General features: G+C 37.8%; 1 protein-coding gene across 6 annotated transcripts in view; it reads left to right on the forward strand.

The window, feature by feature from the left end:
- Window positions 1-572: 572 nt before the first annotated feature.
- The window catches only part of LOC138744995 (sialic acid-binding Ig-like lectin 13), a 29,758-nt gene continuing 15,438 nt past the window's right edge, over window positions 573-14,892 (forward strand). For 4 of the 6 annotated variants that reach the window (XR_011345914.1, XM_069901987.1, XM_069902009.1 and 1 more), the window contains exons 1-5: window positions 573-656; window positions 828-994; window positions 1,475-1,867; window positions 10,217-10,522; window positions 13,974-14,231. Coding sequence is in view for 5 of the 6 variants with exons in the window: in XM_069901987.1 (XP_069758088.1) it covers window positions 946-994; window positions 1,475-1,867; window positions 10,217-10,522; window positions 13,974-14,231 (1,006 nt within the window). In the remaining variant the exon portion in view is untranslated. Of the gene's footprint in view, window positions 662-827; window positions 995-1,437; window positions 1,868-10,216; window positions 10,523-13,973; window positions 14,232-14,892 lie in introns of all 6 variants that reach the window. The other 2 variants (XM_069902000.1, XM_069901997.1) reach the window with 2 other exon arrangements.

The raw sequence follows: 14,892 nt of genomic DNA on the forward strand, positions 1-14,892 counted from the left end.
ACTTTGCATTTATCCAATATTCGGTGCTTTTTAGATCAGTCATCTAGGACGAAAAATGCCATTCGACCTGCCGAATACTGCTGCCCATGTCGTCCTCGGTGACCTTCATTTCATTGCATTATTCCAACATTTCGATCAACTTCATGCAACTTCGCGATGTGGCAAGTTTCAGTGGCCAATCTTAACGCTGAGCCATGACCAATTGACAAAACCTGATTTGACCTCAAATGTTTAAAAGTCTGCCGAAACTAGTGAATGCTGCAAATGTAATAATATTTGACATTTTCCAAATGACCACTTGCATCTCTTCCAATCAATCTTAATGTAATTGCGACCTATCTTTAATTTATGATGGAAAACTGAAAAATAAGACTGTTCGCCGCCACTTTCAGGAATGGAAACTATCTACATTTCCGCGAGTTTAGCATTGAATTATATTTTCGAAGTGTTATTTACAGAAAGATGTCTGCTTCGGTTCACCCACTCCTATCTATGACGCCACCAGTGAAACCACATAGCAGCAGGTGGCAAGCATTCAGACCAGGGTTGCTCGCCGGAAACCGGACTGGTGTGAAATGCGTGGGTTACATTATTCTGCTATTGATTCCAGTGCATTACCCAGAAGAAATGTGAATTTTCGGACATCAAGGGCAGAGGTAGAGTAAGTTACGATATAGTTAAAGTCAACTATTATTGGATGTAAGCTGATGTGAATAATTTGCACTATATGTTATTAGGAAACATTTTGCATTGGGGCGGATAGGGTTGATAAGGTCAAGCAAGAATGTTATCCTAGTCAGTTAACACGCTTCGATCTCCATTGTCAGATTCCAACATCCGATGGATCGTGATGTGAAGGTATTCTCCGGATAGAATGGCTGGAATAATGACGTCATACCGACAACATATTGGACCCTAAGTGTGGCTGGGCGATTGGCGTTGGACATGGCAATGATTGCATCCCTGATGGTGTTCCTGTTGGCATTGACCGAAGGTACGAATCTTTAATGAAGCGACGCTTCATCAAATGTGCGGGGAAAATCGAGTGAATAATGTCCTCAGTAAATTTGCAGTGAAGTGCGCAAAATAAAAGCATTCATTGTTGCCTAGTTCTTCGTGACGTTTTTGATTTCGATATGGTCACATAGCAGTTGACATATTTGGGTGACTTAATAAGGTTTAATAAGATGTGGCCGATGGATTTCATAGCAATGTTGATTCTCTTGTGTTTATTGAATTGTTTAGTTTTATTAAGGTGTTCTGTGATGTATATTAATTGTATAAACTCATGTTATAGACTATAAATATATTATTGTGAATATATAAACCCCCGTTTAATTGATAATATAACTATTTCTAAATATTGCTGTAACAGCGAATTTAAGTGAATGAGCAGATAGGGCAATAACTACCGAGTGTGCTTGAATGTATTTGCAGTAGCTGCCACTGAGAAATATGATATTCTGCTTCTCAGTTATCAACACCACAGGAATTACTGTGGAGGTACCAAAAAATGTCTCAGCTATCCCAGGGAGTTGTGCTGTGGCCCGCTGTGCATTCAGCAGTCCAGGGATGATCAACAAACTGTGCGTACGATGGTTGAAGGTTAACTCTGATCTTGATCAACTTGATGCCGTCATTGAATATGAATGTAACGAATATAACCAAGAGTTTACAGGTCGCTATAATAGCTGGAACGAAAGAGTGCAATTCAAGGGTAACCCAGCAAAAGGAGATTGTTCCCTTTTCATAAAAGATGTTAAGAAGAGCGACGAGGGCACATACCTGTTCATAGTAAAGATCGTTTCTGACTTCCCTGTTTCCACTCTTGGCACTGGCAGTTCACAGCTCTTGCTCTCTGTTTCAGGTGAGTTTTCTGATCTTCTTTTGTCAACTTTATTCCAGTGTGATTCGACGAAATATTTAAGTGACATCAAGAGAACTCCGCCCCGATTATTGTTAGCACATTAGTTGTATTTGAGAATTTTATTCCCCATTATATCTAAATTTTTGAAGACTGCGCAACTAACACACTTTTCCGGACGGTATATTATATTCAAATCAGGTGCACATTGACCTTTCTAAATCAGAGGACTGAGTTACCAGTTGTGAAGTTATGTCCAATAAGTTCAAGATTATTATAATCATCCGATTGGACAAGCACAAAAAGACCAAAGCGCATTCAATGGCCCTCGTTTCAAAAACATGCAATCACTTATCTAGAAATAACGCATATACATACAAAAGACACTTCTGCAGTACGTGCGTTAACATCCAAAATAAATAACTATGTTAATGAATAGTAGAATCTTGAAGGGTTTATATGCGCAGTTGATTCAGTCTATCAGCACGGTGGAAAGAAGCTGTTTATCAGTCTGTTGGGTCTGGTTCGAGTACACCTGTATCACTTTCCCAGTGGGAGTAGTTGAAGGATTTTGTGTGCCACAACGATTTTGCGAGACCGCCTTGAACGACAATGCTATTAGATCATGAAAGTAGGCAGAGAACGACCGTGGTGGTCCACGATGGCGCGCATAAAATTCTGTGGATTAGCCTCAGATTGAATTCTCTATACCACGCCGTGATGCACCCGGCCAGGGCGCTCTCGTCAGAGTTCATGCGACCGGCAGCCTTGACAACATCAGTCTTTTTCAGGAAGTGCTGTCGTTGCTTGCGGCGAAATAAAAAGTGAGGACTCCGGGTAAATTGGCGCTTTCCACTCTCTCCACTCCCCAGCTATTAATGTGTAGTGGAGGGTGGTCGCACTGAATCCCGCAATCATCATCTCGATGTCTGGTCCACTTTGAGACTTGGGTTCCTATTCTCGCAGGTATTCTCTGTAGTGTGACTCCCCCTCGGTGTTTCTGATCAATCCAAACTTGATGTCTCTGTGGAGTTAGATCGAGCCTTGCAGTCGTGGATCAATAGCATGAACAGAAGCGGGATGGGAAATAGACTGGCCAGGCGATAAGACGTCAGGGGTCAAATTTGGATTATTCTTTGCATTACTGATAAACCAACGGCAGAAAAGGTATCATTTAGATTGAAAATGTGAAAACCAAGGTGTTGCGGAACTTGGAGCTGAATTGTTAGAAAATTGGGGATAGGATAAGACATTCATCCCTGGAGGGCCGGACAATACTGGACTGTTTAAAAGAGGTGGAAACATTTTCGAAGGTTTAATATTATGCAAGCTCATCTTTTAATTGAGATTTTGTGAGACCAGAACTTTGACAGGAGTGGTAATTATGTGAAGTAGTTGCCCATGGACGTGGTGGATATGGGTTTGGTTTTCACATTTTAAAAAAAATGGGAGGATTATCGAGGGTAAAGGCTCATTTGCAACTTCATGGGACGAGTCAAATCAATAGTTCGTCACTGATTAGTTGAATGAATGGCCTGTTATATGTTTATCCGTAGTTCCCTGTTTGCCTGATCATCGTTTCCATGAATATTTCGCACGATTGAGCAAAACATGTCTTTCTGTCACTTCACTGATTGGACATTCCCAAAAGTTAAACATGTTTCGTGTTAACATTTTCCCTCCTCCCGTTACATATTACCCACCACAAAGTGAAGCTCTAAATTTCTCCTCCTTCCTTTTTTTGAAAACTTTATTTATTTTAAAAATCGTTACTAGAAAAACAGTATACAATTCAATATAAATAATTTTATATAATTAAATATATAAAAAAATTAAAAACATAAACACAGAGAAAAAAAACAAAAAAAGAAAGAAAAAAATATACCCATCCCACCCTCCCACCCCATCAGCCAGCTCTCTTAAGGAGATCTAAAAAACAGGAAAAATATATAATACATCAAAGTACATCTAAATGCATATATTCCAAATATTGACGAAAAAAGAATAATTATCATGCAAATTATATGTAATTTTTACATAACAATACAAGTTTTCAATTCATTCTGCCATCGTGTTATATTAATCACTGTGTTATCTTTCCATGTACTTGCTACACATTTGTACTAAACATACAAATGCAATTTGAAATTTATCCAGCCCTAATACCTTTAAAGAAACCATGTAACCCATTAAAAAAATAGATGGATCTAATGGTAACTTAATGTTATATAATTTTTTTCAAAATTAACCTAATTTCTTCACAAAATGGTTGTACATAAACACAAGACCAAACAGCATGTAAAAAAGTACCAGTACATACACCACATCTAAAACAAGAATCCGAGTTACTAAAACCATATTTTTTCAATTTCTCTGGAGTTAAATATAACTGATGTAAAAAATTATAATTAATCATCCAGTACCATACACTTGTCTATTTAGTTACACTGTCATAGCACATATCTGCTCAATAACCTTCAGGAAAAACAAAAGCAAAATCATTTTCCCATTTAAGCTTAGATTTCTCCCATTCTGGTTTATCCATATTGTCTTGTAACACTTGATACATAACATAAATATAACCCTTTTTTGGTATAGAAGAAATCAAAGATTCAAATTCCATCAATACAGGTAAAATCATCTCTTCCATACATATCTTTCACCAAAGCTCAAAGTGGATAATAAACAAACAAAGAATTTTCAGCAATATCAGAACTTTCCTTCAATTGATTAAAGGAAAGAAACCGTCCTATAAAAAAATACTGCAATGTCTTTATATCCTTAAAATGCCAACTCTTTAAATAATTATTAAATATTGAAAAAGGAATAAGCTGATTATTATATAATGGGGTTAAAATTGACAATTTATCTTTTGATCCTAAAATCTTATTTTTTTTAGTCCACACCTTTAATAAATGCTTTAATATTGGCATATTATATTTCCACAACAAATTTATATTCCATCAATATATAAATTGATGCACCTCAATTTCAGAAATACAAGCCATCTCAACTTTCACACCTTGGGGGTTGGTCCAAATCCATCAATCTAATAATAAATTTCAACTGGGCTGCTTCATGATAATTCCAAGTAAGTTTATACAATGCTACCCACGATAATTTACCTTTCCATAAAAATTCTCTCATGGCTTTATTTAAATCCTGAAAAATCCATTTGAAAGAGGACACGGTATTGATTGAAATAAATATTGAATTCAAGGAAAAATATTCATCTTTGTACAATTAACTCGACTGATTAAAGTTAATGGGAGATCTTTCCATTTAATTAAATCTGCTTTAACCTTTTTTAGTAAAGGAACATAATTTAACTTATAAAAGATTGATAATCAGCATTTACAATTATTCCTAAATATTTAATTTAATCAGACCATTTCAATTTTATAATATCTTTATATTCTGAATAATCTTCTGCAACTGGCAAAATTTCACTCATCCCAATTAACCTTATATCCAGATAATGTTCCATATTGCAATAAACATTCCTGCAGATGTGGCAATGATCATTCTGAGTCTGTCAAATATATCAAAACATCATTTGCAAATATGTTGATCTTATACTCTTCATCCATAAATCTCATCCCTCTTATCTGTTAATTTTGTCTTATTGTTTGACCTAACAGTTCAATAGCCAATGCAAACAAGGCTGGTGACAATGGACACCCTTGTTGAGTCAAATGCATTAATTTAAATGGAAATGAAACATGACCATTTGTCTCCACCCTGGCAATCGATTTGTATCTCAAGCTTTGACCCAACCAATAATAAAAGGGCTAAATTTAAACTTCTCCAACATCTTAAATAAAAATTACCATTCGACCCTGTCAAAGGCTTTTTTCGCATCATGGTTGGGCTGCTGTTGATATGCATTGACCAAAGTAATCAATCGAAGGATATTATCTGATGCATTTCTATTTTTAATAAAACCTGTTTGATCAATATGTATCAATTTAGGTAAATACTTGACAAGTCGATTTGCTAACACTTTTGCTATAATTCTATAGTCTACATTCAGTAGAGAAATAGGTCTATATAACCATATAACCATTTACGGCGCGGAAACAGGCCATGTCGGCCTTTTGAGTCCATACCGGTTGACCAGGTAGAATATGAAGGCACTTGAAGCGGAACTTGATCTTTGTTCAGAATTACAGTAATTAAAGGACTGGAGCAAGATTCCAGTAACTCATGCTCTTAGTTACTTGTTATAATACATCCTCAAACACAGAGGATAAATCTTCATAAAATGTTTTATAAAATTCCACAGAAAATCCATCATCCCCCAGTGACTTTCCATTTGGCATCCCCTGTGTAGCTTCCTTAATCTCAAATTCTGAAAACGGAGATTCCAATTCCACAACATCTTCCTCCTTTAATGCTGGTAATGTTAATTTAGATAAATAAGATTGAATAAAACCACTATCCTGTTTCCCCTCAGAAGTATATAATTTTTGATAAAATGAATAAAACTGGTCATTAATTTCCTGAGGTTTATAGGTAACTATTGAGTTCTTTTTAACAGCATTAATAATCCGTGAAACCTGTTCTGTCTTTAACTGCCATGCAAGTACCTTATGTGCTCTCTCATCCAACTCATAATAATGCTGCTTAGATTGATTAATTAAACGCTCAAATTGATAAGTTTGCAATGTGTTATAATGTAGTTTCAGGTTAGCCAAAACCACTTTTTTAAATATTCTGTCACATCTTTCTGAAATTCCTTCTCTAATTCAGCAACTCCAGTTCTAAACTCTCTTCCATATACTGTTTCTTAACTTTAGTATTATAACTAATAATCTGCCCTCTTCAATAAGCTTTTAGTGCATCCCAAAACGACTATCTACAGAATTATCATTCTCAGTCAAGAACAAAGTGATCTGTTCTTTAATAAAGGTAACAAACTCTTTTTCTTTCAACAACATTGTGTTAAATCTCCATCTATAAGATGAATGTACCATTTCTGAACTTACTCAAAAAAAAATAATAAAGAATGGTCCAATAACCCTGCTTTTATATTCCACCTGTAATACTCTTCCTTGGAAATGTGCCGATACTAAAAAATATATATATTCTGGAAAATGAATCATGTCGAGACGAATAAAAGGAAAAATCCTTCTCCGTAGGATTGACCCTTCTCCAAATATCTACCAAATTTAAGTCTTTCATCAAGGCCCCAATTTGTATTGCCATCTTTGATTTCTTTATACCTTTTGGAGATCTATCTAATAAAGGATCTAGAACACAATTGAAATCTCCCCCAATTAAAATATTTTCATTAGCCTGATTTAACAACAAAAAAGCATCAGAAATCAAACACTAGTCATCTATGTTAGGTGCATAGACATTAACTCCAAGATTCAATAAAAATTTTATTATTCACCCTTAAAACCCTCCCACCATTTCCTTCCATAGATTGTAATTTAAAGGGCAAATTCTTATGAATTAAAATCGCTACACCTCTTGCCTTGGAATTAAATGAAGAAAAAAAGAACTCATTACCAACCCAATCTCTCTTCAATTTGAGATGGTTTTTTTTCAGTCAAATGTGTTTCTTGAAAAAAGCAATATCAATTTTCATTTTCTTAATATAAGCCAAAACTCGTTTTCACTTAATCAGGTTATTTAACCCCTGAACATTAAAAGTTGCAAATTTCAGATTAGACATCCCTACAAATTAACAATATAATCACTCACTACAAATCACTTCCCTTATAATTTCTTAAAATCGCTATCCCTCCCTTAAATATTAAAAAATTTCAAAACAAAATTTTTTATTAACTCCCCAAAAAACTACCCAAAGGTAGTAACGCCCACAAAAAACTGGGTGTGGTAAACCCGACTAGTGGCAGATGACTATCAAAGATTTCAATGCCATCCACCACCCCCCCCAAGCCAGAAATACATTATTCACATCAACATAATCAAATATAACAAATACATTCAACCCATCGACTCCAATCCCAATTATTGTTCCAGGTCTTCAATGTCAATAAGACTTTGAGTTAACACTTCTTTCTTTCCATTCTTCCCATTTCTCCCATTCTTCCCATTCCCATTTCCATTTGTCTTCTTTTTTGGCAACGACAGCGAAAATCAACCATTTCCTCACAACTCTGGTAGTGAATTAGCAAAAATTAGTGCATCATGGTCATTTTCAAAAAAATGAGATTGAAAGTTACCATAAAAGACTTTTAACACTGCAGGGTAACGAAAGGCAAATGTGTAACCCTTCCACCACAACACCTCTTTAGCCGAATTGAATTCCCGACATCGCCTAATAATCTCCCGACTCAGATCTGTGTAAAAAATACTCTGTTATTTTGAGTCATCATTGGAGATTGACTTTGTCGTACCTTCTGCATCCCCAACCATAGTATCATTTCTCTGTCCTGATATTTCAGACAACGGATTAAGGCCACCCATGGTGGTTGTCCCAGAAGCGGTTTCCTCTGCAAAACTCTATGTGCCCGGTCCAACTCTAGGCCTTCCAAAAAAAAACTCCTTGCCCAACATCTCAGGAATAAATTTCTTAAAATTTTTTATTGCATCAGAACATTCAATATCTTTTGGAAGACCCACGATCTTCATATTATTTCTTCAACTTTGATTTTCCAGTGAATCAATTTTTTTCAATAATTCCTTCTTCTGAATTCCCCAATCCACAAAAGAATCTGCCACTTTCTCCATTTTTTCCCTGTTACATTCAACTTGATTTTTACATTCAAAAAAAGCTGTTTCGATTTTTTTTTAAAATTCTTGCACTGTACACACTGATTTGATACATTTATTAACATCACTCTTAACTGCAGTCATATCTTCAGACATAGTATTCATTTTAGTTGTCACTTCCAAAAATCCTTGAGTTATTTGTTTAAACATATTATCCATTTGATAAGCAATCCCTTCCAAAACAGCACACATCGACTCTTTTCTAGATTCCAGTGCCTCTTTTTGAGGCCTACCTTCTCTAGTCTCCACTTCCAGTTGCTCCTGCGTACTGCCCAGTAGAAGTAAGTCTTCTTCCTCTTCAAATGTCATTGGTCCCTTTACGGTGCAGCTGCAGGTCTTAACACCCGATGACAGCACCCTGACCATGTTGGGATGCTGCCGCTCGGGCCCCCCCACAGCCCACACCCAATCCAACAACTCGGTAAGGCCAGGGACTGCACAGGTGCGGCTTCCGACCCCACTCTGTGCATCCCCGGCCCACCTGATGGCAGCGCAAGCTCACAGGCTCCTCTCTCGGCTGAGAGAGCTTGGCACCAACTGAGCTCATTGTTGAACTGGCACCATCTTGTGAAGGCAGGATCGGCGCTGGCGTCATACTCAGCCGGGCAGGGGTGCTCTGTACCTTGGGAATTCCCGGTCGACTATGTGGCTTCAGTTAAGCAGATAGGCTTCAGCACTTTTAAAAGGTAATTTCTTCTACAATTGAGTTTTCAGGTTTTTTTTTAACATTAGTAGCCACTGATGTTCCAAAAAATAAAAATACAATTTTTAATCACTGTTATAAACTTTTAAAATGGGTACTTAAAAAACTAGCTGAGGAAGGGTGGGATCACACATCTGTCCTCTATGCCATCTTGCCATGCCCCCCTCCTCCTTCCTAAAGAGGATAATTTCTCCCCTTGAATTGCGTATTGCTAATTGCCCAAATCATGTGCCTGGAGAGACGGGAGAGGGAATGGATGACTGCATTAACTAGGGGTTGCATTTACAGGATTGTTTTGATATCCAGGATGGATTCCATGCACAAAATTCTTTTGTTCATGTTGTCATGACGTTGTAAGGACTTTATGTCCTTCTTGTCTGTGCTGACATTTGGACCCATCCATGCTGATCTCTTATTTTGTTGGTGCAATTCCAAACTTACTCGGAATATGGTGAATTTGTTTGATTCCATCACCTTCTCGGACAACAATTTTTAGTTTTAACCCACACTTAGTGCAGGATAGATTCTCAGGAAATCCCTCCAAAAAAATCTTCGCACAAAATTATCCTGTGCACATTTTCTTCTCAGTAATCCTACCACGGTAGCCGTATACATTTGCAGTCTTCCCTACTTCTAAGCAGTAAGTTCTTATACTCCTTCCAACTAGATAAATCCAAATTTCACCACATCTGAAGTCCTCGAATGACTACATCCTGATTAATCGTCTGGGCATTCGCTCCATTCCACACCTCCAAATGTTTGGGGGCGGGGGGAAAAGTCTGCAAACAATGACAAATGTAGGAAGCAGTTGGAAATTTAAGAAAAAGATGTGCTGAAACAGTTAGATGACATCATTAATATGTTACGTTTCATATTATACTGAATGTTTTGTTTTGTTAAAGGCAAACCCTGGATTACTGGTCATACGAATCTGGTCGCTGGGGAAAGGGCGAATCTGAAATGTACAGTAACGCACAGCTGCCCAGGAGACAAGCTGCGATTAACATGGAGACATTCAGACATCATTGCTATTTTACCGGACGGTAAAGATAAAGTCGACGTTGTTACTATAGATCCCAATACTGTTTCTGTTTCATCTGTGCTCGAATTCATTCCGTCACCTGTTCATCACGATGAAATTGTTGGATGCGCACTTCAACGGAGGGGAATAAACTATTCATCTGGAAATATCACTTTGGAAATTAACCGTAAGTATACCTTCAAATAAACAAAACAAAGCAGAATCAACAGAGCGACAAGTGTGGTCTTTTATGGATTCTCTACTGAAATATCTAGAATCAGGGGGGAAAAAAGTGATATAATGGGATTCTCACTGACCATATGAAAACTACTAACTCACAATGCAAATACCCTCGAGAGTAGACGAGTACAATTGTTTCATGCCAGACCAGTCCATCCGGAACTAATTATCATTATTCCCATAGGTGGTGCTGAAGCGCAGTGGTCAGTGCAAAGCAACTAAAGAGCCAGCCATGGGGTTCGAATACGGTGCTCTCGAAAAGGAGATTGTCCATTTATTCCGTTTCCTCTTACGCTTCTCAAAAAGAGTATTTAGGGCAGTAGTGCATTTGGCCTGAACAATGTGACAGATAATATAATATTTTATATTATATATAGATATGTTTTAAAGGAGATAAATTGAGTAGGTCACAAAGAAAGACAAGCATATCGTGTCTAATGAACAACAAATGTCTCTCTGAAAACCAAAAAGAGACTTCCTGAGCTGTAACCATTTACTCTTCAAGCACCAAAGATTGGTAAAAATTCATAAATGTTGAAATCAGTGCACAGTATAAGAATTGCCTGATACCGGTAAACTTAGAGGAATGAGAAGAGAGATTGGACTGTGAATCAAAGAACTTTTCTGAACTTATACACATGTGCGCTTAGAATTAGAAGGGGATCAAGTTAGGTTAAGTGACGTTAATAGTAATAAGTTAAAGTTTGATTTTTTTATGTTTAAAGAAAATTAAATCCAAGTTTTGTTTAAATAACCATTTGTCTTGGTGAATTTCTATTTCTGCTGGGTTTTGGGGTCCTCTGAGCCCGTAACACTAGATTCATGGAAAAGAATGGTCTTTAACAATTCTCATTGACTAAATGTCATGTCATAAATTGAAATGCAGGTATAATTGGACACACGCAATCTTATTTATCTTTCAAAACAAAAATATGTTGGGAAAAAGAGATAATATAAATTGGATAAAGCCAATAGTCATTGAGTACAATCATGGCCTATCTCATAATATAAACTTTTCCTCATCTTCCCAAGACCACAGGACAATAATCAATAGGAGCAGAAATAGGCTATTTACCTCATAGAGTTTTCCCGCCACTTAACCATGATCTGACATTTTTGTTTCCCACTCTGGCCTACTGCACAGTCTTCTCCCCATAACCTTTGATGTCATAGCCAATAAATAATCTGTTATTTTCTACCAGACTACACCAAACCATGTGGCCTCCAAAACCACCGGTGGCAACAGATTCCACAGATTTTTATACCCTCTGGCTAAAGAAGTTCATCCGCAAACCTCTTCTAAGTGGATGCTTAGTTGTGGGATGTGGGAAACTGGACAAATTTAGATTTGTTTGGAGAAACAGAAGGAAGATCCGACTTCTGTTCATCACTTTAGCAGACGCAAGCTTGATATAGACATACAAAATATTTTCCAATGAAATGCCCTCACTGAGGATATATAATAATCGTCCGGGGAGAGTTGTGTTTCCAGAGATGGATATCCAAAATGCTCTGAATACCTCTCGTGTAATGGGATAATAGCGTTCCAGAGCCTCAGAATTACATATTTGCTTTTAAATTCTGCCCCCCCTCCCCCCCCCCCCCCCACGAAGTGTGTGCATTTATCTGCCTCCAAATTACCGCACAGGGATTCTGGATCAAGACTTTAATCTTCTGTTCTACCTCTGCTTTTAGAATGTTCTCCTCATTAAAAAAAAAACATACGACTTTTTCCTTCTAATATACAGTATATTTTCCTCCGATATATTCGACTGCCATTTCATTGCACGCTCTCTAAAATTTTCTGCCCCTCTGCAGTCTACTTTATTTATCAATACTAACCGCCCATTACCTATTTTCATATCATTCGCAAATCTAGCCAGAAGGCCATCTATCCCATCATCTAAATCATTTATATGCAACCTGAAAATGTCAGATCCAAAACCGACCCCAATCGTTTCCAAAATACCCTTGTACCTTCTCCGGAATACGAGGCTTTCCTCAATAATTTTGCAACATCGTGAGCGTTACCTTGTCAAACCTCTTGTGAAAACTAAACAGCATCCATTTGTTCTCCATTTCTGTTCTGCTTATGTCTTTCTCAAAATATTTCAATAGATTATCAAGCAGCATCTCTTCAGGATGAAACCATGCTAATTTCTGCCTATTTAATCGTGTTCTCAAGATCGGAATCTCCATCCTTCATATTGGATCGTCAGTCTCGATACTGAAGTGAAGTTATCCGGCTGAGAACTCCCTGTCTTTGCCGCCCTCATCTCTGAAAGATTGGAAGGACCTTTGCAATGTTTTAATCCACTGGAATAATTCCAGAGTATCGTAAACCTATAATGCTTTAAGAATCTCTTTCTCCATATATTTAAGGACCATGGGGCTTCTTTCATCGGGTCTAGGTGACTTGTTCTTCTTTCACAAGCACATTCTCCTTAGTAATCACTTCTTCCCCCCCGAACCTCTCGAATATGCGGCATAGTTTTTGCGTCTTCCCGGTTGAATACTGAGGAAATATGCCCATTCAGTTCAAAAGCCTTCCATTCTTCCCAATCACTGCCTCTCCAGATCTTACGTCCAGATTGGGCAACAGTATTTTCCCTAAAACAATCAGACTCCAGAATTCCCAGAAAATTTGTGGTTAGGGTACGATGGACTGCGACTTATTGTAATATTTAACTTCTATTCTAACTCCCATTTATGCAAATATACTCCCGTGGTCCTGGAGAAAAGTTATTTCGTTATTAGTGTTCGTAATGGTATAAACGATAAATAAAGATGATTTGACTTCCAGTCCCTTTCTCCAGCTTTCAGATATCATCTCTTTCTTCCTGGTCACCTAGAACGTATTTGAAGAAATGTATACATTTAAAAAAATGTAGACATTGAGCACGATAACAGGCCATTTCGGCCCACGGGATCGTGCTGCCCAACAGCACGTTTTGAGGAAATCGGAATCCCCAGAGAATCCTCACGCAGACATGGGAAGAATGTCCTCACAGACAGCGTGCGATTCGGCACCGTCCAGGCCCGTTCGCTGGCGCTGGAAATGCATTGCGCCAACCGCTATTGCAAACGTACTGCTTAGTATCCACGTTTGTGTTACCGGACAACTTATTCAGCCGTTCACCCCATCGAGCTCCATTTCGCCGATGCGCTGTTCCGTGTGCTATGTATTTTCCCAATTTAAAATGTTTTTTTTTGGTGAAACATGAACTGAGGGACCGCAAAGGGATTACGGAGACACGAGATGCTGAAATTTAGAGTTAATATGACATTTGAGATAAGCTCCCCAAGTCATGACGGGTTCTATTCGAAATGTTGATCCTACCCTTCATCAGTGAAATACTCCTTGGTTTATTTATTTCTATTCATTTTGTTTGTTTTAGAACGACCACGAAAACCGACCGTAAATTCGTCGATAACAGTCATGGAAGGGAGTTCATTTCTCCTCTACTGCAGGAGCTGGGGTAGACCTCCGGTCCGCTTAAGATGGTTGAAAAATGGAAAGAACGTTAGTATATCGTCCAAAAGCGAAGTAAAGAAGATCATTTCCAGCGCTTCCTCGGCTGATGAAGGGGAATATTGGTGTCTCGCTGAAAACAAAGTGGGCATGGTTAAAACCGCCACCCGTGTTTCTGTAGAGTGTAAGTGTTCATGACATTCTCATTAGACCACGATGTACTGTCATCTGATTTCCGAATTTGACCGGATGCTCCAGTGATCTGATGTTTGCTACTAAGTGAACGGTGTGGCCGGCGCCAGATGCCCGACTTCATTTAGTCAAGTCAGGCCACGACTAATACATGTTAAAGCGCTGCAGAGGGTGGCAGAAGAGAACGATCTTGGATAGAATACATTGTTCAGTTAAAGAGTAAATTATCTTGGAATATGGTGAAATGGGCATTTTGTCAATTTTTATTTGCTCGTCAGGGTATTGATTACTAAATTGAGATAACATAATACAGCTCTATATAGCGTTAGGAGGCCACATTTGACGCAATAAATGCACTTCTTGTCACCCAATATAGGACGAATGTCAATCGTTGGAAATTAAATGGCAAGAAACATCAATAATCTGGTTCAAAGGTTGAGAGAAAGATCAGTTAGATGGTTCATACAAACTATTAACAGGTTGGACGCATAGGCGGAGCAATGTAGGCAGAGTGGATAGGCGAACAGTGCAGATTCCATCTACCTCAATCCAAGTATTGCGCTGTTTTTCGTTTTTAACGACGGCAATGTGTATCATGTTTGGATACCACTCGGACAGGGATTTGAATAGATTCTTCCTATTGAGACAGGAAC

This window comes from Narcine bancroftii, chromosome 1, assembly GCF_036971445.1.
Source record: "Narcine bancroftii isolate sNarBan1 chromosome 1, sNarBan1.hap1, whole genome shotgun sequence".
Taxonomy (NCBI): Eukaryota; Metazoa; Chordata; class Chondrichthyes; order Torpediniformes; family Narcinidae; genus Narcine; species Narcine bancroftii.